This window comes from Giraffa tippelskirchi, chromosome 12 (assembly GCF_054371585.1).
Source record: "Giraffa tippelskirchi isolate mGirTip1 chromosome 12, T2T-mGirTip1v1.2.pri, whole genome shotgun sequence".
Lineage (NCBI taxonomy): Eukaryota > Metazoa > Chordata > Mammalia > Artiodactyla > Giraffidae > Giraffa > Giraffa tippelskirchi.
The window spans coordinates 65,784,168-65,802,549 of NC_137286.1; the positions used below are offsets into that span (position 1 = coordinate 65,784,168).

Sequence of the window (18,382 nt, forward strand, 5' to 3'; positions counted from 1 at the left end):
GGCCTGAGGGAGTGCAACTAGACTGTTGTTTCTTCAGGCCCTCAGTGCTGGACATCATCCGGGATACTCTGTGTGTGTCTTCCTCAGTCTGCTGTCCCTTCAGACCTTTCCCTAGTTTTCACAGGCTTGTCGTGTTGGTGTTCTTTGTCTGTTTGGAGACACATCCTTGAGAAGCTTTGTGTTTCCACTCATTCGTCTCGCGATGTATGACCTGTCTTTTGCTTTTGTAATGAGGTCTTTCCCACAGTAGATATCTTTGATTTTGCAAAGTCCACTGTATTCTCTGGGTTGTTTTGTGGGCTGCCTTTTTGTTTTGTGTGTGAAGACTCAAAGCACGTGTCCGGTTTCTGCTCATTGTTCTTCTAGATTTGTGACAAGTTTTCATGGAAACTTTGTCTAGGGATAACTGGAAGTGAACTCGGTGTAAGGTGTCAAGTCTCCATCTCCATTCATGTCATGCCCTGCAGTTTCCAATTCCCTGTTCCTGAGTGGTTTTGGAGACCTTGTGGGAAGTTTGGTTGCATCGGAGTTTGCGTTTCCACCTTGAGTAGATTCACACTGTTCTGCCCTCAGGGACACTGTCAAGGGGGAGTGAGGAGCAGCCTTCACTTCCAGCAGTGACCACACGGTGGGGCGAGTGCTGCTCTCTCCTCTGGGAGCCCCAGGCCACAGGCATCCCAGTGAGGAGCCAGCTCTGTGCTCAGCTGAAAGGAGTTAGTCTCTCAGGAGCCTCTGAGCCCTTGCCTTTGGATCACCCAGGGTGGGCATTTGCTGTGACAGAAAAAAATTGCCCTGAATTCCATGGAGGGAAGAGCCTGGCTGTGTAGACTTCGTGAGTTGCCGTGAATCAGACACAACTGAGGACACAAAAATTCAATAGACTAAAACACTTTTTGGGGGTGGGGGGAGTGAAAGGGGGTGATGTGGGGTTTTTTGTCTTATATAATAGCCGAGGGAAATCTAGTTTAAACCTAAATTCACATAGATGGGAAAGGTATAGCTCTCCGTCACCCTATTAAAAAAAAAAAAAAAGTCTTAACTTTTCTGAAAGCTTATTTAGTAGCTTCCTTGAGCAGTTCATTGTGAAGGATTTTTTTTTTTTCTGTGACATTGGCCTCATTAAAAAGTACGGTTTGCCTTTACTGGATAATTTTGTTCATTTGGTTTGTTAGGGAATCTTGGTAATATTTGAGTTTCCTGGGGAGTATGGTCACATGACCTGGCCCTGGCCAATCGGTGTGTTCCACCTCCCTGGCCACTGTGATTGGCTCCGGACTGGGGCAGTGCCCAATCGGGGCCCGGGGCCGGGCCTCACGTTGGAAGCCAGGGGAAGACGAGCTCTCGTCCTGCTGGGGTAGGGGAAGGGGTGGGGCCAGGGGAGGTCAGGCTCCAGCAGTGGGAGGGGCTTGAGGTCCGCCTGCGGCAGTTGGTGACCTTCCTGCTCCCCTCAGGGCAGAGCCGCCGGCCTGAGAATGAGGGCGCTGCTGAGCCCAGGGGCTGGGATGGCCCGCTGCTGCTGTGGTCCCAGAGCTCCACCCGAGACCTGAGGGAGGCCGTCTGCCCGTGAGTCCTCTCCCGCTTGTCTGTCAGCTTGTTTGAACCATGCTGGGTTTTCTGCCCAGCTGGCTAAGGGGAGTCCCTGGAAATGCAAGGGTGTGGGTTTTGGCAGACTTCAGGGAAGACATGCCAGATGAGCCTGGGAGACTCCAGCTTAATCTGGATTCAGGAGATATCTCTTCGGGCCAGCTAGTAATTGTAGGATAAGCCTAATGAGTCTTCACAGGATGAAGAGAGTAACGTGCCAAGGTAGCAATCGATGTCCTCATTCGAGAGGATGAAGCTGGTGCTCAGAGAAGGGGGGAACCTGGCCAGAGCAAGGAGGTGTGCACCCAGACAGAACCCCCAGATCCGGCCATTTGAGCTCAGGGAGGCCACTGGTGTGGCTTGTCCCTGTAGCAGGCGCCGAGGCACGCAGCCCACCCTGATTCCTGCGGGGGCCTGACTTGGGAAGTGCCATCTGGTAGCTTTGAGACTCACCAAACCAAATTGCACTGGAGAGAGGAAGGACACCTTCCTTCATCCACCCCCCACCCCCGCCGGATTCCCACATACCCTGACCCCTTTCTCTTGACCTCGGAGCCATTTCCAGAATCCCGCTCATATGACCTCATTCGAAGTGCACTGTGGACGAGCTGCCATCTGCAGCTGCTACCACAGCAGCCAAGGGCTTCAGCTCCCGAGTACCTCCCTTCCTTTGGAACTTGGGGGCCCTCTACTCCCCACTTGCACACCACAGACCTTTGCTGAGGATTGTGGGGACCCTCACTCAGTTTGCAGCACGTTGTAGCCATCCCTGTCCTCTCAATACCTCCCTTGCCACTCAGCTTGTGAGCCCCTTTGGAGCAGCGTGGCCCACCTGGCTGCAACGGAAGAGACACAGCTGACAGTGAAACAACAGCTTAGATCTGACAGCCGGAAAGCTCTGTCAAAAGGGACCTCCCTCTTCACACCGTAGAGGCTGTAGGAGCCGCCAGGCTTTCGGAACCAGTGCTGGGGCCAAAATGACTCCACAGCCGTTTTCCTTCCTGGGGAGGGTTCTGGCTCGAGTGGGAATGGCTCAAGTCTCCTAAGGTTCTGAAAGCCCACTGTGTGCAGATTCACGGTACACAGAGAGGAGAAGGTGGAGTCCTGCCCTGGAGGTGGTCACAGCTCACGGATGAGCCAGGCAGGCAGGCAGGCAGGCAGGGCATGAGAACACCTGAGCTGCCTTCATGAGTGAATGGTGTGGGGGCAGAGGAAGAGAAGCCGGTCTGCTCCCTCATGTGGTGCCCAGGGCAGGTTGTCCCCAGAGGAAACCCTTACGACGGTGAGGACTCTCACTGCTGTTTCCCAAGGGGTTCCGTCGGTGCGTGTCTTCCCCGGAGCGGTCAGGCCGTCTCTAAAGTACACTGGCCATGGGCATTGCCTCTCCTTGGAACTTCCCACGTGTTTCTCTTTATTATGGAACAGTGGTTTTTCTAGAGGGGTTCTGGGCCACAAGGTTGTTGGGTCATTTTCTAGCCTTCTGTCGTGAAGAACGCTTTCCTGGGCGTTGGGGTGGTTTGTTGTTCCAGCTCCCTTTCTTGGCTTCTTTTGGGAGCTTGTGCAACAAGAGGAGCTCAGCCTCTGCCTTCTGGCTGAGATGTCACCCTTCAAACAGCAATGCCTGCCTGGAGATAATGATGGCATTTGCCAAAAGGGCTTCGTTTGGCACATGATATCTTGAAAGGACGTACACCGTCCTGTCAGCTATCAAAGGCTAGTTCAAATGACATAAAAATGAGAACTCTCCAATGGAGTCTTACAGTAGGTGGAGAGTCCGAAAGAAACTCCTTCAGTCATTTCACTGAGAGTCATTGATTGGGGACACCAAGAATATAGGAAGGAATGCAGAAAGAAAAGATGAAATTGTGTTCAGGATCGGGGGGAGGGATGAACAGGGCGTGCTTGCCTTGAATCCAGGCTTTGTTGGGGGGTGGGGCATAAAGATCAAACGGGTCTGAAACCACAAAGTGGTGATGGTAACACAGTATCACCAGAGTTACACAACAGTGTTCCCAAATTGCAACAATGATGAAAAAGTTTACTAACTTAACCAACAAGTTCCCAACTTAACCAACAAAAATACAGGAAACCATACAAAAAATAAAACATCACCAGAAAGGTGGAAACAAACCAAATGCAAAGCAGTTCAGGGGAAAGGAACTCCATGTCCCCTGGGGGCAGACCGAGTTGACAGCGTCCACGGTGAGCCGACAGGGATGGAGGCGGCAGAGCCGACCGCTCCCCTGGACGTGGTGTTTCCGGCAAGGGCTCTGGGTCTCTGTCCAGAGCGGGGGCTCGTTCTTCCTGCAGGGGTGGGTGAGTCATCGTCGGCGTCTGGGTGTTGCGCGGGAGCCAGGGCAGGCTCTCCCTGCCGAGGCGGTGACTCCTCCTCTGCCTCGGGTTCTCCTGCCAAAGCCCGAGCAGGTACAGGTGCACGTGGAGGTGGAGGTTCTGGCTGAGGGGGTGGGACATCAGTGCCTGGGGCTGGGGGTCCTGCAGGCACGGAGATCCGATCTGCCCGGTGTGCTGGCCAGAACCCAGCTGGCCTGGTGTCTCTGCGAGGGCAAGTCTCGGTTCTCCATCTGCCCTCGGTGGATCCCTGGGTCCTGCACCTGGAGCCACCACCTCTGTAGGGACAGGTCTGGGAAGTGGAGCCTGGTTCCAGTTGGAGGCCAGTGCTAGAGCTGGGGGAGAAGCAAAGTTTGCCCACAGGCCAGCCTTGGCATGTGCGTATCCCGGGACAGAAAGCTTCCAAGAGATTCCCAAAGAATACCCAGGGTCGGATGTCTTTTGGGACTGAAGTGTGCAAGATGGGGGTGGGGGTGTGAGGCCAGCGCTTGCTGCAGGCCCAGCAGCATCTTTCGGGGACTCGTCCCTGTGTAGCTCAGCACCCCCTCCCCACACACTCCCGTGCACCAGCCCCAGCGTCCTCACCTCTGTGCTCTGGCGTGCTGGGCTCCAGGTCCTCCTGCTGCCTCAGAGGCTGGGGTTCTCGGGACTCTGGGTCGGAGCCGGGTGTGCTGAGCTCCGTGGCAGCCTCAGACTGGGCCGCCGGGTGTATCCTGTGTGGTGTCTCGGCAGCAGGCCTTCCCCGCCTCCGCTTCGCCCCCGGTGGGGCTGATGCCTCCGTGGGCACGCTCACCTGGAGCCTGCACTGGGCCTCAGGGGCGGGGGGGTGGTGCTCCGACCCCTCCCTCCGGGAGGTGGACGGGGTGTCCCCGTCCTCGGCCTCATCACGTGGGAAGCTCTGCAACGACAGTGACCGTCAGCCAGCCATGCTGGGACTTTTCCGAGCTGGGCCTGGCCAGTGGAGCCGCTGCTTCTGCCTGCTCGAACTTCTCTTCCCAGAAGGGTCAGAGACGTGTGTCTGCTCAGATCCCCACCCGGGACGAAAGAGACCCACCTGAGGGTGTGAGGCCAGCCTGGGCGGCCGGCGCTGCCCGCACTCTCCCCATCCCAGCCAGCCTGCTCTCCCCTGGGGTGTGGACACAACTTGCCCGCAGGCTTCTGACCCCACATCCGCCTGGGCTTCCTTGAGGGAGACACACCCCGAGAAACCCGCATCCACACACACAGGCAAAGGACCCGGTGTTTCCGGGTGGCATGGGAGAGGTGGGCTGGCCCGGCCTGGGGCTCCCCGTGTTACCTTTCTGTTTCTCCGGGCAAAGGGCCAGAGGCCTCTCGGGGGTGCCCTGAGCCAACGTTGACAGGGTGCCCACGCACACTGCCTGTGAGCTCTCCTGAGGCCCCGGCCTCTGGGCAGGGGCAAACAGCAGAACATCCTGGCAGCAAGTGATCTGGCTGGGGGCTCCTCTCCGCTCTGGAGGCCTGGATACCCGGGTTGCGGGTTCTGTTGGGTTCTGTTGCCGGCAGGTGACATCATTTCCTGGGGTTCGTGCTGAAGTCCCTTCCCCAAAACTTCCCAAGGGAATCTCTGGGTTTCTGACTGCTCGACCACCCCCCTTAGGCCATGTGCAGGCACAGTGACAGCCACACAGCCCAGCCCACAGCCCTGGGGAGGCCTGGGTGTAGCCAGGGCCTGAGCTCCGAGGACCCCGCTGCTCTCAGACCAGGCTCCTTCTTCTCATAAGTGGTGTGGCCCTGGACAAGCGTATGCCCCTCAGGGTTTCCCCAGTCTCTCCATCTGCAGAGTGGGGGTCATTCTCCCATCTGCTTCCTAGGTCTGTCGGCCTACGAGCAGCTCCATGCCTTTCTACCTGGGCCCGATATCACGTGGAGCTTGTGCGCTGAGACTTCAGAAAGAAAGACTCCATCCAGGGCTGACACAGCACAGAATGGGGCAGAACGAGGCCTGGATGCGCCGTGGTACCCAGGAAAAGGCACTCCCCCTCCTGAGTGTTTTGAGACCCCGCATCCAAGTTGGAGGACCGAAAGGAAGACTCGAAGGTCTCCCTCTCTTATAGAAAAGAGTAGCCAACTTTCTGGTCCTCTGTTTCCATTGAGATTCTGTTCAAGTGTCCCAGCTCGGCTTCTGCGGGTGGCTGAGCTTCTAATGGCTCCCTGCGTTCTTGTCTTTTCCTCTCCAAACCTTCCGTCCTTTTCCCCCTTCTGGGGTGGATGGGCGCTGTCATTGCTTCTACCTTCGAGACAGATTGATGAAAAGTCTGGACCGTCGACTCCTTTCCTCTCTTTGGTTCCGTGTCTCTCTCTGTCTGTGTCCCTCTCTTTTCCCTTCTCGATTCAGTCTGTGTCTTCCTCTTTCTCTCTCGTGTGTGGATGGATGGATGCTAGGAATGCACATGTATATGATTAGATGAGGGTTATGTTTTAGGGATAGGTTAGAGGGAGAGAAAGGCTTTAGGTCGGAGTTGGTCATGGGGGAAGGGTCAAGGGTGGTGGTGGTGTTTCTTGGAATCTGAGTGCTGTGCATTCTTCGTCTCTTTCCATATGAACCCCTTCTCAGATACACCACTTGCAAGGAGTCTCTCATGTTCCGTTTCCTATCTTTTGCATTTCTGAATGCTTAGCTTCTCTGTTGTGAAGAGGTTCCATTGGATGGAAACCCATTGGCGTACTTCGTTTTCCTCTTTCCCTTACTTGAAGAGACCCATTTCTACCTCCGCCCAGCAAATGGCAAGGAGACTCTGATGTTAAGGAGCCTTTGACGTACGCTTCTTTCTAGCTGTCTCATGACATCAGTCTTTAGGGTGAGGTTTTTCCCCGATATTGAGGTGGTGTGAGATCAAAACCAATAGCGTTCTTCAGATGTAGCTGTCTGGTTTTCCCATGGACATTTATTCAAGAGGCTTTCTTGTTCCCATTTGGATATTCTCCCCTTTTGTGTCAGAGATGAGTTGACCATGGATGCCGGGGTTTGTTTCTGGACCCTCAACTTTATTCCATCGATCTGGATCTGTGTGTGTTGTTGTATTCCCAATAGCATACTGTCCTGCTGCTGCCGCTGCGCCTAAGTAACTTCAGTCGTGTCTGACTCTGCGTGACCCCATGGCCTGCAGCCTACCAGGCTCCTCCGTCCAGGGCGTTTTCCAGGCAAGAGTACTCGAGTGGGTCGCCATCGCCTTCTCCGATACTCTCCTGAGGATCCTAGTTTGGTCGTCTAATTTCCTTTCACACAACCTTGGATGTCCGTATCGGGGCTTTTTCGTCGGATTGTATTGACAATTTAGGCTCTTTTCTGTTTCCGTACCCCTTTTGCAATTCTTTGTTCGGTGCGAAAATGCATTGGCATTTTGGGAGGAATAGCATCGAAGCTGTGGATTGCCTTGTGGGGCTGTGACATCATTTTCCCAATAGGAATTCTTTCAAGCCCTGAGCACAGCTTCTCTTTCCAGTGGTTGGTGTGGGCTTGATCTTCCTTCTTCCATCTCTCGCCGTTTTGTGAGAACAGGTCCTTCCTTCCCTTCTGGGTTAGATGGACTCATGGGTATCACTTCAGTGAATGGCATTGTCAGTGGGGGTGATAATTCCCTTCTCATTGGAAGACTTTGCTGTGAGTATTAGAAATGCAAGTGATTTCTCTTCCCCTTCCTCCCTGTCCATCTCTCAGAGCCACCGGGAAACAGAGGCCTCATCCAGGGTCACACAGGCCTGAGGGAGTGCAACTAGACTGTTGTTTCTTCAGGCCCTCAGTGCTGGACATCATCCGGGATACTCTGTGTGTGTCTTCCTCAGTCTGCTGTCCCTTCAGACCTTTCCCTAGTTTTCACAGGCTTGTCGTGTTGGTGTTCTTTGTCTGTTTGGAGACACATCCTTGAGAAGCTTTGTGTTTCCACTCATTCGTCTCGCGATGTATGACCTGTCTTTTGCTTTTGTAATGAGGTCTTTCCCACAGTAGATATCTTTGATTTTGCAAAGTCCACTGTATTCTCTGGGTTGTTTTGTGGGCTGCCTTTTTGTTTTGTGTGTGAAGACTCAAAGCACGTGTCCGGTTTCTGCTCATTGTTCTTCTAGATTTGTGACAAGTTTTCATGGAAACTTTGTCTAGGGATAACTGGAAGTGAACTCGGTGTAAGGTGTCAAGTCTCCATCTCCATTCATGTCATGCCCTGCAGTTTCCAATTCCCTGTTCCTGAGTGGTTTTGGAGACCTTGTGGGAAGTTTGGTTGCATCGGAGTTTGCGTTTCCACCTTGAGTAGATTCACACTGTTCTGCCCTCAGGGACACTGTCAAGGGGGAGTGAGGAGCAGCCTGCACTTCCAGCAGTGACCACACGGTGGGGCGAGTGCTGCTCTCCCCTCTGGGAGCCCCAGGCCACAGGCATCCCAGTGAGGAGCCAGCTCTGTGCTCAGCTGAAAGGAGTTAGTCTCTCAGGAGCCTCTGAGCCCTTGCCTTTGGATCACCCAGGGTGGGCATTTGCTGTGACAGAAAAAATTGCCCTGAATTCCATGGACGGAAGAGCCTGGCTGTGTAGAGTTCGTGAGTTGCCGTGAATCAGACACAACTGAGGACACAAAAATTCAATAGACTAAAACACTTTTTGGGGGTGGGGGGAGTGAAAGGGGGTGATGTGGGGTTTTTTGTCTTATATAATAGCCGAGGGAAATCTAGTTTAAACCTAAATTCACATAGATGGGAAAGGTATAGCTCTCCGTCACCCTATTAAAAAAAAAAAAAAGTCTTAACTTTTCTGAAAGCTTATTTAGTAGCTTCCTTGAGCAGTTCATTGTGAAGGATTTTTTTTTTTTTTCTGTGACATTGGCCTCATTAAAAAGTACGGTTTGCCTTTACTGGATAATTTTGTTCATTTGGTTTGTTAGGGAATCTTGGTAATATTTGAGTTTCCTGGGGAGTATGGTCACATGACCTGGCCCTGGCCAATCGGTGTGTTCCACCTCCCTGGCCACTGTGATTGGCTCCGGACTGGGGCAGTGCCCAATCGGGGCCCGGGGCCGGGCCTCACGTTGGAAGCCAGGGGAAGACGAGCTCTCGTCCTGCTGGGGTAGGGGAAGGGGTGGGGCCAGAGGAGGTCAGGCTCCAGCAGTGGGAGGGGCTTGAGGTCCGCCTGCGGCAGTTGGTGACCTTCCTGCTCCCCTCAGGTCAGAGCCGCCGGCCTGAGAATGAGGGCGCTGCTGAGCCCAGGGGCTGGGATGGCCCGCTGCTGCTGTGGTCCCAGAGCTCCACCCGAGACCTGAGGGAGGCCGTCTGCCCGTGAGTCCTCTCCCGCTTGTCTGTCAGCTTGTTTGAACCATGCTGGGTTTTCTGCCCAGCTGGCTAAGGGGAGTCCCTGGAAATGCAAGGGTGTGGGTTTTGGCAGACTTCAGGGAAGACATGCCAGATGAGCCTGGGAGACTCCAGCTTAATCTGGATTCAGGAGATATCTCTTCGGGCCAGCTAGTAATTGTAGGATAAGCCTAATGAGTCTTCACAGGATGAAGAGAGTAACGTGCCAAGGTAGCAATCCATGTCCTCATTCGAGAGGATGAAGCTGGTGCTCAGAGAAGGGGGGAACCTGGCCAGAGCAAGGAGGTGTGCACCCAGACAGAACCCCCAGATCCGGCCATTTGAGCTCAGGGAGGCCACTGGTGTGGCTTGTCCCTGTAGCAGGCGCCGAGGCACGCAGCCCACCCTGATTCCTGCGGGGGCCTGACTTGGGAAGTGCCATCTGGTAGCTTTGAGACTCACCAAACCAAATTGCACTGGAGAGAGGAAGGACACCTTCCTTCATCCACCCCCCACCCCCGCCGGATTCCCACATACCCTGACCCCTTTCTCTTGACTTCGGAGCCATTTCCAGAGTCCCGCTCATATGACCTCATTCGAAGTGCACTGTGGACGAGCTGCCATCTGCAGCTGCTACCACAGCAGCCAAGGGCTTCAGCTCCCGAGTAGCTCCCTTCCTTTGGAACTTGGGGGCCCTCTACTCCCCACTTGCACACCACAGACCTTTGCTGAGGATTGTGGGGACCCTCACTCAGTTTGCAGCACGTTGTAGCCATCCCTGTCCTCTCAATACCTCCCTTGCCACTCAGCTTGTGAGCCCCTTTGGAGCAGCGTGGCCCACCTGGCTGCAACGGAAGAGACACAGCTGACAGTGAAACAACAGCTTAGATCTGACAGCCGGAAAGCTCTGTCAAAAGAGACCTCCCTCTTCACACCGTAGAGGCTGTAGGAGCCGCCAGGCTTTCAGAACCAGTGCTGGGGCCAAAATGACTCCACAGCCGTTTTCCTTCCTGGGGAGGGTTCTGGCTCGAGTGGGAATGGCTCAAGTCTCCTAAGGTTCTGAAAGCCCACTGTGTGCAGATTCACGGTACACAGAGAGGAGAAGGTGGAGTCCTGCCCTGGAGGTGGTCACAGCTCACGGATGAGCCAGGCAGGCAGGCAGGCAGGCAGGGCATGAGAACACCTGAGCTGCCTTCATGAGTGAATGGTGTGGGGGCAGAGGAAGAGAAGCCGGTCTGCTCCCTCATGTGGTGCCCAGGGCAGGTTGTCCCCAGAGGAAACCCTTACGACGGTGAGGACTCTCACTGCTGTTTCCCAAGGGGTTCCGTCGGTGCGTGTCTTCCCCGGAGCGGTCAGGCCGTCTCTAAAGTACACTGGCCATGGGCATTGCCTCTCCTTGGAACTTCCCACGTGTTTCTCTTTTTTATGGAACAGTGATTTTTCTAGAGGGGTTCTGGGCCACAAGGTTGTTGGGTCATTTTCTAGCCTTCTGTCGTGAAGAACACTTTCCTGGGCGTTGGGGTGGTTTGTTGTTCCAGCTCCCTTTCTTGGCTTCTTTTGGGAGCTGGTGCAACAAGAGGAGCTCAGCCTCTGCCTTCTGGCTGAGATGTCACCCTTCAAACAGCAATGCCTGCCTGGAGATAATGATGGCATTTGCCAAAAGGGCTTCGTTTGGCACATGATATCTTGAAAGGACGTACACCGTCCTGTCAGCTATCAAAGGCTAGTTCAAATGACATAAAAATGAGAACTCTCCAATGGAGTCTTACAGTAGGTGGAGAGTCCGAAAGAAACTCCTTCAGTCATTTCACTGAGAGTCATTGATTGGGGACACCAAGAATATAGGAAGGAATGCAGAAAGAAAAGATGAAATTGTGTTCAGGATCGGGGGGAGGGATGAACAGGGCGTGCTTGCCTTGAATCCAGGCTTTGTTGGGGGGTGGGGCATAAAGATCAAACGGGTCTGAAACCACAAAGTGGTGATGGTAACACAGTATCACCAGAGTTACACAACAGTGTTCCCAAATTGCAACAATGATGAAAAAGTTTACTAACTTAACCAACAAGTTCCCAACTTAACCAACAAAAATACAGGAAACCATACAAAAAATAAAACATCACCAGAAAGGTGGAAACAAACCAAATGCAAAGCAGTTCAGGGGAAAGGAACTCCATGTCCCCTGGGGGCAGACCGAGTTGACAGCGTCCACGGTGAGCCGACAGGGATGGAGGCGGCAGAGCCGACCGCTCCCCTGGACGTGGTGTTTCCGGCAAGGGCTCTGGGTCTCTGTCCAGAGCGGGGGCTCGTTCTTCCTGCAGGGGTGGGTGAGTCATCGTCGGCGTCTGGGTGTTGCGCGGGAGCCAGGGCAGGCTCTCCCTGCCGAGGCGGTGACTCCTCCTCTGCCTCGGGTTCTCCTGCCAAAGCCCGAGCAGGTACAGGTGCACGTGGAGGTGGAGGTTCTGGCTGAGGGGGTGGGACATCAGTGCCTGGGGCTGGGGGTCCTGCAGGCACGGAGATCCGATCTGCCCGGTGTGCTGGCCAGAACCCAGCTGGCCTGGTGTCTCTGCGAGGGCAAGTCTCGGTTCTCCATCTGCCCTCGGTGGATCCCTGGGTCCTGCACCTGGAGCCACCACCTCTGTAGGGACAGGTCTGGGAAGTGGAGCCTGGTTCCAGTTGGAGGCCAGTGCTAGAGCTGGGGGAGAAGCAAAGTTTGCCCACAGGCCAGCCTTGGCATGTGCGTATCCCGGGACAGAAAGCTTCCAAGAGATTCCCAAAGAATACCCAGGGTCGGATGTCTTTTGGGACTGAAGTGTGCAAGATGGGGGTGGGGGTGTGAGGCCAGCGCTTGCTGCAGGCCCAGCAGCATCTTTCGGGGACTCGTCCCTGTGTAGCTCAGCACCCCCTCCCCACACACTCCCGTGCACCAGCCCCAGCGTCCTCACCTCTGTGCTCTGGCGTGCTGGGCTCCAGGTCCTCCTGCTGCCTCAGAGGCTGGGGTTCTCGGGACTCTGGGTCGGAGCCGGGTGTGCTGAGCTCCGTGGCAGCCTCAGACTGGGCCGCCGGGTGTATCCTGTGTGGTGTCTCGGCAGCAGGCCTTCCCCGCCTCCGCTTCGCCCCCGGTGGGGCTGATGCCTCCGTGGGCACGCTCACCTGGAGCCTGCACTGGGCCTCAGGGGCGGGGGGGTGGTGCTCCGACCCCTCCCTCCGGGAGGTGGACGGGGTGTCCCCGTCCTCGGCCTCATCACGTGGGAAGCTCTGCAACGACAGTGACCGTCAGCCAGCCATGCTGGGACTTTTCCGAGCTGGGCCTGGCCAGTGGAGCCGCTGCTTCTGCCTGCTCGAACTTCTCTTCCCAGAAGGGTCAGAGACGTGTGTCTGCTCAGATCCCCACCCGGGACGAAAGAGACCGACCTGAGGGTGTGAGGCCAGCCTGGGCGGCCGGCGCTGCCCGCACTCTCCCCATCCCAGCCAGCCTGCTCTCCCCTGGGGTGTGGACACAACTTGCCCGCAGGCTTCTGACCCCACATCCGCCTGGGCTTCCTTGAGGGAGACACACCCCGAGAAACCCGCATCCACACACACAGGCAAAGGACCCGGTGTTTCCGGGTGGCATGGGAGAGGTGGGCTGGCCCGGCCTGGGGCTCCCCGTGTTACCTTTCTGTTTCTCCGGGCAAAGGGCCAGAGGCCTCTCGGGGGTGCCCTGAGCCAACGTCGACAGGGTGCCCACGCACACTGCCTGTGAGCTCTCCTGAGGCCCCGGCCTCTGGGCAGGGGCAAACAGCAGAACATCCTGGCAGCAAGTGATCTGGCTGGGGGCTCCTCTCCGCTCTGGAGGCCTGGATACCCGGGTTGCGGGTTCTGTTGGGTTCTGTTGCCGGCAGGTGACATCATTTCCTGGGGTTCGTGCTGAGGTCCCTTCCCCAAAACTTCCCAAGGGAATCTCTGGGTTTCTGACTGCTCGACCACCCCCCTTAGGCCATGTGCAGGCACAGTGACAGCCACACAGCCCAGCCCACAGCCCTGGGGAGGCCTGGGTGCAGCCAGGGCCTGAGCTCCGAGGACCCCGCTGCTCTCAGACCAGGCTCCTTCTTCTCATAAGTGGTGTGGCCCTGGACAAGCGTATGCCCCTCAGGGTTTCCCCAGTCTCTCCATCTGCAGAGTGGGGGTCATTCTCCCATCTGCTTCCTAGGTCTGTCGGCCTACGAGCAGCTCCATGCCTTTCCACCTGGGGCCGATATCACGTGGAGCTTGTGCGCTGAGACTTCAGAAAGAAAGACTCCATCCAGGGCTGACACAGCACAGAATGGGGCAGAACGAGGCCTGGATGCGCCGTGGTACCCAGGAAAAGGCACTCCCCCTCCTGAGTGTTTTGAGACCCCGCATCCAAGTTGGAGGACCGAAAGGAAGACTCGAAGGTCTCCCTCTCTTATAGAAAAGAGTAGCCAACTTTCTGGTCCTCTGTTTCCATTGAGATTCTGTTCAAGTGTCCCAGCTCGGCTTCTGCGGGTGGCTGAGCTTCTAATGGCTCCCTGCGTTCTTGTCTTTTCCTCTCCAAACCTTCTGTCCTTTTCCCCCTTCTGGGGTGGATGGGCGCTGTCATTGCTTCTACCTTCGAGACAGATTGATGAAACGTCTGGACCATCGACTCCTTTCCTCTCTTTGGTTCCGTGTCTCTCTCTGGCTGTGTCCCTCTCTTTTCCCTTCTCGATTCAGTCTGTGTCTTCCTCTTTCTCTCTCGTGTGTGGATGGATGGATGCTAGGAATGCACATGTATATGATTAGATGAGGGTTATGTTTTAGGGATAGGTTAGAGGGAGAGAAAGGCTTTAGGTCGGAGTTGGTCATGGGGGAAGGGTCAAGGGTGGTGGTGGTGTTTCTTGGAATCTGAGTGCTGTGCGTTCTTCGTCTCTTTCCATATGAACCCCTTCTCAGATACACCACTTGCAAGGAGTCTCTCATGTTCCGTTTCCTATCTTTTGCATTTCTGAATGCTTAGCTTCTCTGTTGTGAAGAGGTTCCATTGGATGGAAACCCATTGGCGTACTTCGTTTTCCTCTTTCCCTTACTTGAAGAGACCCATTTCTACCTCGGCCCAGCAAATGGCAAGGAGACTCTGATGTTAAGGAGCCTTTGACCTACGCTTCTTTCTAGCTATCTCATGACATCAGTCTTTAGGGTGAGGTTTTTCCCCGATATTGAGGTGGTGTGAGATCAAAACCAATAGCGTTCTTCAGATGTAGCTGTCTGGTTTTCCCATGGACATTTATTGAAGAGGCTTTCTTGTTCCCATTTGGATATTCTCCCCTTTTGTGTCAGAGATGAGTTGACCATGGATGCCGGGGTTTGTTTCTGGACCCTCAACTTTATTCCATCGATCTGGATCTGTGTGTGTTGTTGTATTCCCAATAGCATACTGTCCTGCTGCTGCCGCTGCGCCTAAGTCACTTCAGTCGTGTCTGACTCTGCGCGACCCCATGGCCTGCAGCCTACCAGGCTCCTCCGTCCAGGGCGTTTTCCAGGCAAGAGTACTGGAGTGGGTCGCCATCGCCTTCTCCGATACTCTCCTGAGGATCCTAGTTTGGTCGTCTAATTTCCTTTCACACAACCTTGGATGTCCGTATCGGGGCTTTTTCGTCGGATTGTATTGACAATTTAGGCTCTTTTCTGTTTCCGTACCCCTTTTGCAATTCTTTGTTCGGTGCGAAAATGCATTGGCATTTTGGGAGGAATAGCATCGAAGCTGTGGATTGCCTTGTGGGGCTGTGACATCATTTTCCCAATAGGAATTCTTTCAAGCCCTGAGCACAGCTTCTCTTTCCAGTGGTTGGTGTGGGCTTGATCTTCCTTCTTCCATCTCTCGCCGTTTTGTGAGAACAGGTCCTTCCTTCCCTTCTGGGTTAGATGGACTCGTGGGTATCACTTCAGTGAATGGCATTGTCAGTGGGGGTGATAATTCCCTTCTCATTGGAAGACTTTGCTGTGAGTATTAGAAATGCAAGTGATTTCTCTTCCCCTTCCTCCCTGTCCATCTCTCAGAGCCACCGGGAAACAGAGGCCTCATCCAGGGTCACACAGGCCTGAGGGAGTGCAACTAGACTGTTGTTTCTTCAGGCCCTCAGTGCTGGACATCATCCGGGATACTCTGTGTGTGTCTTCCTCAGTCTGCTGTCCCTTCAGACCTTTCCCTAGTTTTCACAGGCTTGTCGTGTTGGTGTTCTTTGTCTGTTTGGAGACACATCCTTGAGAAGCTTTGTGTTTCCACTCATTCGTCTCGCGATGTATGACCTGTCTTTTGCTTTTGTAATGAGGTCTTTCCCACAGTAGATATCTTTGATTTTGCAAAGTCCACTGTATTCTCTGGGTTGTTTTGTGGGCTGCCTTTTTGTTTTGTGTGTGAAGACTCAAAGCACGTGTCCGGTTTCTGCTCATTGTTCTTCTAGATTTGTGACAAGTTTTCATGGAAACTTTGTCTAGGGATAACTGGAAGTGAACTCGGTGTAAGGTGTCAAGTCTCCATCTCCATTCATGTCATGCCCTGCAGTTTCCAATTCCCTGTTCCTGAGTGGTTTTGGAGACCTTGTGGGAAGTTTGGTTGCATCGGAGTTTGCGTTTCCACCTTGAGTAGATTCACACTGTTCTGCCCTCAGGGACACTGTCAAGGGGGAGTGAGGAGCAGCCTGCACTTCCAGCAGTGACCACACGGTGGGGCGAGTGCTGCTCTCCCCTCTGGGAGCCCCAGGCCACAGGCATCCCAGTGAGGAGCCAGCTCTGTGCTCAGCTGAAAGGAGTTAGTCTCTCAGGAGCCTCTGAGCCCTTGCCTTTGGATCACCCAGGGTGGGCATTTGCTGTGACAGAAAAAATTGCCCTGAATTCCATGGACGGAAGAGCCTGGCTGTGTAGAGTTCGTGAGTTGCCGTGAATCAGACACAACTGAGGACACAAAAATTCAATAGACTAAAACACTTTTTGGGGGTGGGGGGAGTGAAAGGGGGTGATGTGGGGTTTTTTGTCTTATATAATAGCCGAGGGAAATCTAGTTTAAACCTAAATTCACATAGATGGGAAAGGTATAGCTCTCCGTCACCCTATTAAAAAAAAAAAAAAAGTCTTAACTTTTCTGAAAGCTTATTTAGTAGCTTCCTTGAGCAGTTCATTGTGAAGGATTTTTTTTTTTTCTTTGACATTGGCCTCATTAAAAAGTACGGTTTGCCTTTACTGGATAATTTTGTTCATTGGTTTGTTAGGGAATCTTGGTAATATTTGAGTTTCCTGGGGAGTATGGTCACATGACCTGGCCCTGGCCAATCGGTGCGTTCCACCTCCCTGGCCACTGTGATTGGCTCCGGACTGGGGCAGTGCCCAATCGGGGCCCAGGGCCGGGCCTCACGTTGGAAGCCAGGGGAAGACGAGCTCTCGTCCTGCTGGGGTAGGGGAAGGGGTGGTGCCGGGGGAGGTCAGGCTCCAGCAGTGGGAGGGGCTTGAGGTCCGCCTGCGGCAGTTGGTGACCTTCCTGCTCCCCTCAGGGCAGAGCCGCCGGCCTGAGAATGAGGGCGCTGCTGAGCCCAGGGGCTGAGATGGCCAGCTGCTGCTGTGGTCCCAGAGCTCCACCCGAGACCTGAGGGAGGCCGTCTGCCCGTGAGTCCTCTCCCGCTTGTCTGTCAGCTTGTTTGAACCATGCTGGGTTTTCTGCCCAGCTGGCTAAGGGGAGTCCCTGGAAATGCAAGGGTGTGGGTTTTGGCAGACTTCAGGGAAGACATGCCAGATGAGCCTGGGAGACTCCAGCTTAATCTGGATTCAGGAGATATCTCTTCGGGCCAGCTAGTAATTGTAGGATAAGCCTAATGAGTCTTCACAGGATGAAGAGAGTAACGTGCCAAGGTAGCAATCGATGTCCTCATTCGAGAGGATGAAGCTGGTGCTCAGAGAAGGGGGGAACTTGGCCAGAGCAAGGAGGTGTGCACCCAGACAGAACCCCCAGATCCGGCCATTTGAGCTCAGGGAGGCCACTGGTGTGGCTTGTCCCTGTGGCAGGGGCCGAGGCACGCAGCCCACCCTGATTCCTGCGGGGGCCTGACTTGGGAAGTGCCATCTTGTAGCTTTGAGACTCACCAAACCAAATTGCACTGGAGAGAGGAAGGACACCTTCCTTCATCCACCCCCCACCCCCGCCGGATTCCCACATACCCTGACCCCTTTCTCTTGATTTCGGAGCCATTTCCAGAGTCCTGCTCATATGACCTCATTCGAAGTGCACTGTGGACGAGCTGCCATCTGCAGCTGCTACCACAGCAGCCAAGGGCTTTAGCTCCCTAGTACCTCCCTTCCTTTGGAACTTGGGGGCCCTCTACTCCCCACTTGCACACCATAGACCTTTGCTGAGGATTGTGGGGACCCTCACTCAGTTTGCAGCACGTTGTAGCCATCCCTGTCCTCTCAATACCTCCCTTGCCACTCAGCTTGTGAGCCCCTTTGGAGCAGCGTGGCCCACCTGGCTGCAACGGAAGAGACACAGCTGACAGTGAAACAACAGCTTAGATCTGACAGCCAGAAAGCTCTGTCAAAAGGGACCTCCCTCTTCACACCGTAGAGGCTGTAGGAGCCGCCAGGCTTTCGGAACCAGTGCTGGGGCCAAAATGACTCCACAGCCGTTTTCCTTCCTGGGGAGGGTTCTGCCTCGAGTGGGAATGGCTCAAGTCTCCTAAGGTTCTGAAAGCCCACTGTGTGCAGATTCACGGTACACAGAGAGGAGAAGGTGGAGTCCTGCCCTGGAGGTGGTCACAGCTCACGGATGAGCCAGGCAGGCAGGCAGGCAGGCAGGGCATGAGAACTCCTGGGCTGCCTTCATGAGTGAATGGTGTGGGGGCAGAGGAAGAGAAGCCGGTCTGCTCCCTCATGTGGTGCCCAGGGCAGGTTGTCCCCAGAGGAAACCCTTACGACGGTGAGGACTCTCACTGCTGTTTCCCAAGGGGTTCCGTCGGTGCGTGTCTTCCCCGGAGCGGTCAGGCCGTCTCTAAAGTACACTGGCCATGGGCATTGCCTCTCCTTGGAACTTCCCACGTGTTTCTCTTTTTTATGGAACAGTGATTTTTCTAGAGGGGTTCTGGGCCACAAGGTTGTTGGGTCATTTTCTAGCCTTCTGTCGTGAAGAACGCTTTC

General features: G+C 54.7%; 2 protein-coding genes and 1 long non-coding RNA gene across 3 annotated transcripts in view; 1 reads left to right on the forward strand and 2 right to left on the reverse strand.

The window, feature by feature from the left end:
- LOC145530002 (uncharacterized) overlaps positions 1–18,382 on the forward strand; it is a 1,493,464-nt gene that overhangs the window by 686,479 nt on the left and 788,603 nt on the right. Inside the window, exon 81 of the long non-coding RNA XR_014071397.1 lies at positions 9,102–9,213. This is a non-coding gene — a long non-coding RNA (uncharacterized LOC145530002). The remainder of the gene's footprint in view (positions 1–9,101; positions 9,214–18,382) is intronic.
- LOC145530086 (uncharacterized) lies at positions 2,867–5,791 on the reverse strand. The gene is made up of 3 exons (XM_081550897.1): positions 5,780–5,791; positions 4,519–4,831; positions 2,867–4,268 (listed from the first exon to the last, which is right to left on the reverse strand). The coding sequence occupies exons 1-3, from the start codon at positions 5,789–5,791 to the stop codon at positions 3,631–3,633; spliced, it is 963 nt and encodes a 320-aa protein (XP_081407023.1). The 3' UTR covers positions 2,867–3,630.
- Positions 11,056–13,015, reverse strand: LOC145530087 (uncharacterized). Its single transcript, XM_081550899.1, has 3 exons — positions 12,881–13,015; positions 12,169–12,481; positions 11,056–11,918 (listed from the first exon to the last, which is right to left on the reverse strand). Exons 1-3 carry the CDS (start codon positions 13,013–13,015, stop codon positions 11,281–11,283), a joined length of 1,086 nt encoding a protein of 361 aa, XP_081407025.1. The 3' UTR covers positions 11,056–11,280.

What these genes read in the sequence shown, in the direction of transcription:
- LOC145530086 (XM_081550897.1), bottom strand. An exon ending in CAGCACGCCAGAGCACAGAG is followed by an intron (nt 4,269 to 4,518) that starts GTGAGGACGCTG and finishes CTTCTCCCCCAG; the next exon opens with CTCTAGCACTGGCCTCCAAC.
- LOC145530087 (XM_081550899.1), bottom strand. Translation starts at nt 13,015, where the DNA reads ATGTTCTGCTGTTTGCCCCTGCCCAGAGGCCGGGGCCTCAGGAGAGCT. An exon ending in TTGCCCGGAGAAACAGAAAG is followed by an intron (nt 12,482 to 12,880) that starts GTAACACGGGGA and finishes CTGTCGTTGCAG; the next exon opens with AGCTTCCCACGTGATGAGGC. An exon ending in CAGCACGCCAGAGCACAGAG is followed by an intron (nt 11,919 to 12,168) that starts GTGAGGACGCTG and finishes CTTCTCCCCCAG; the next exon opens with CTCTAGCACTGGCCTCCAAC.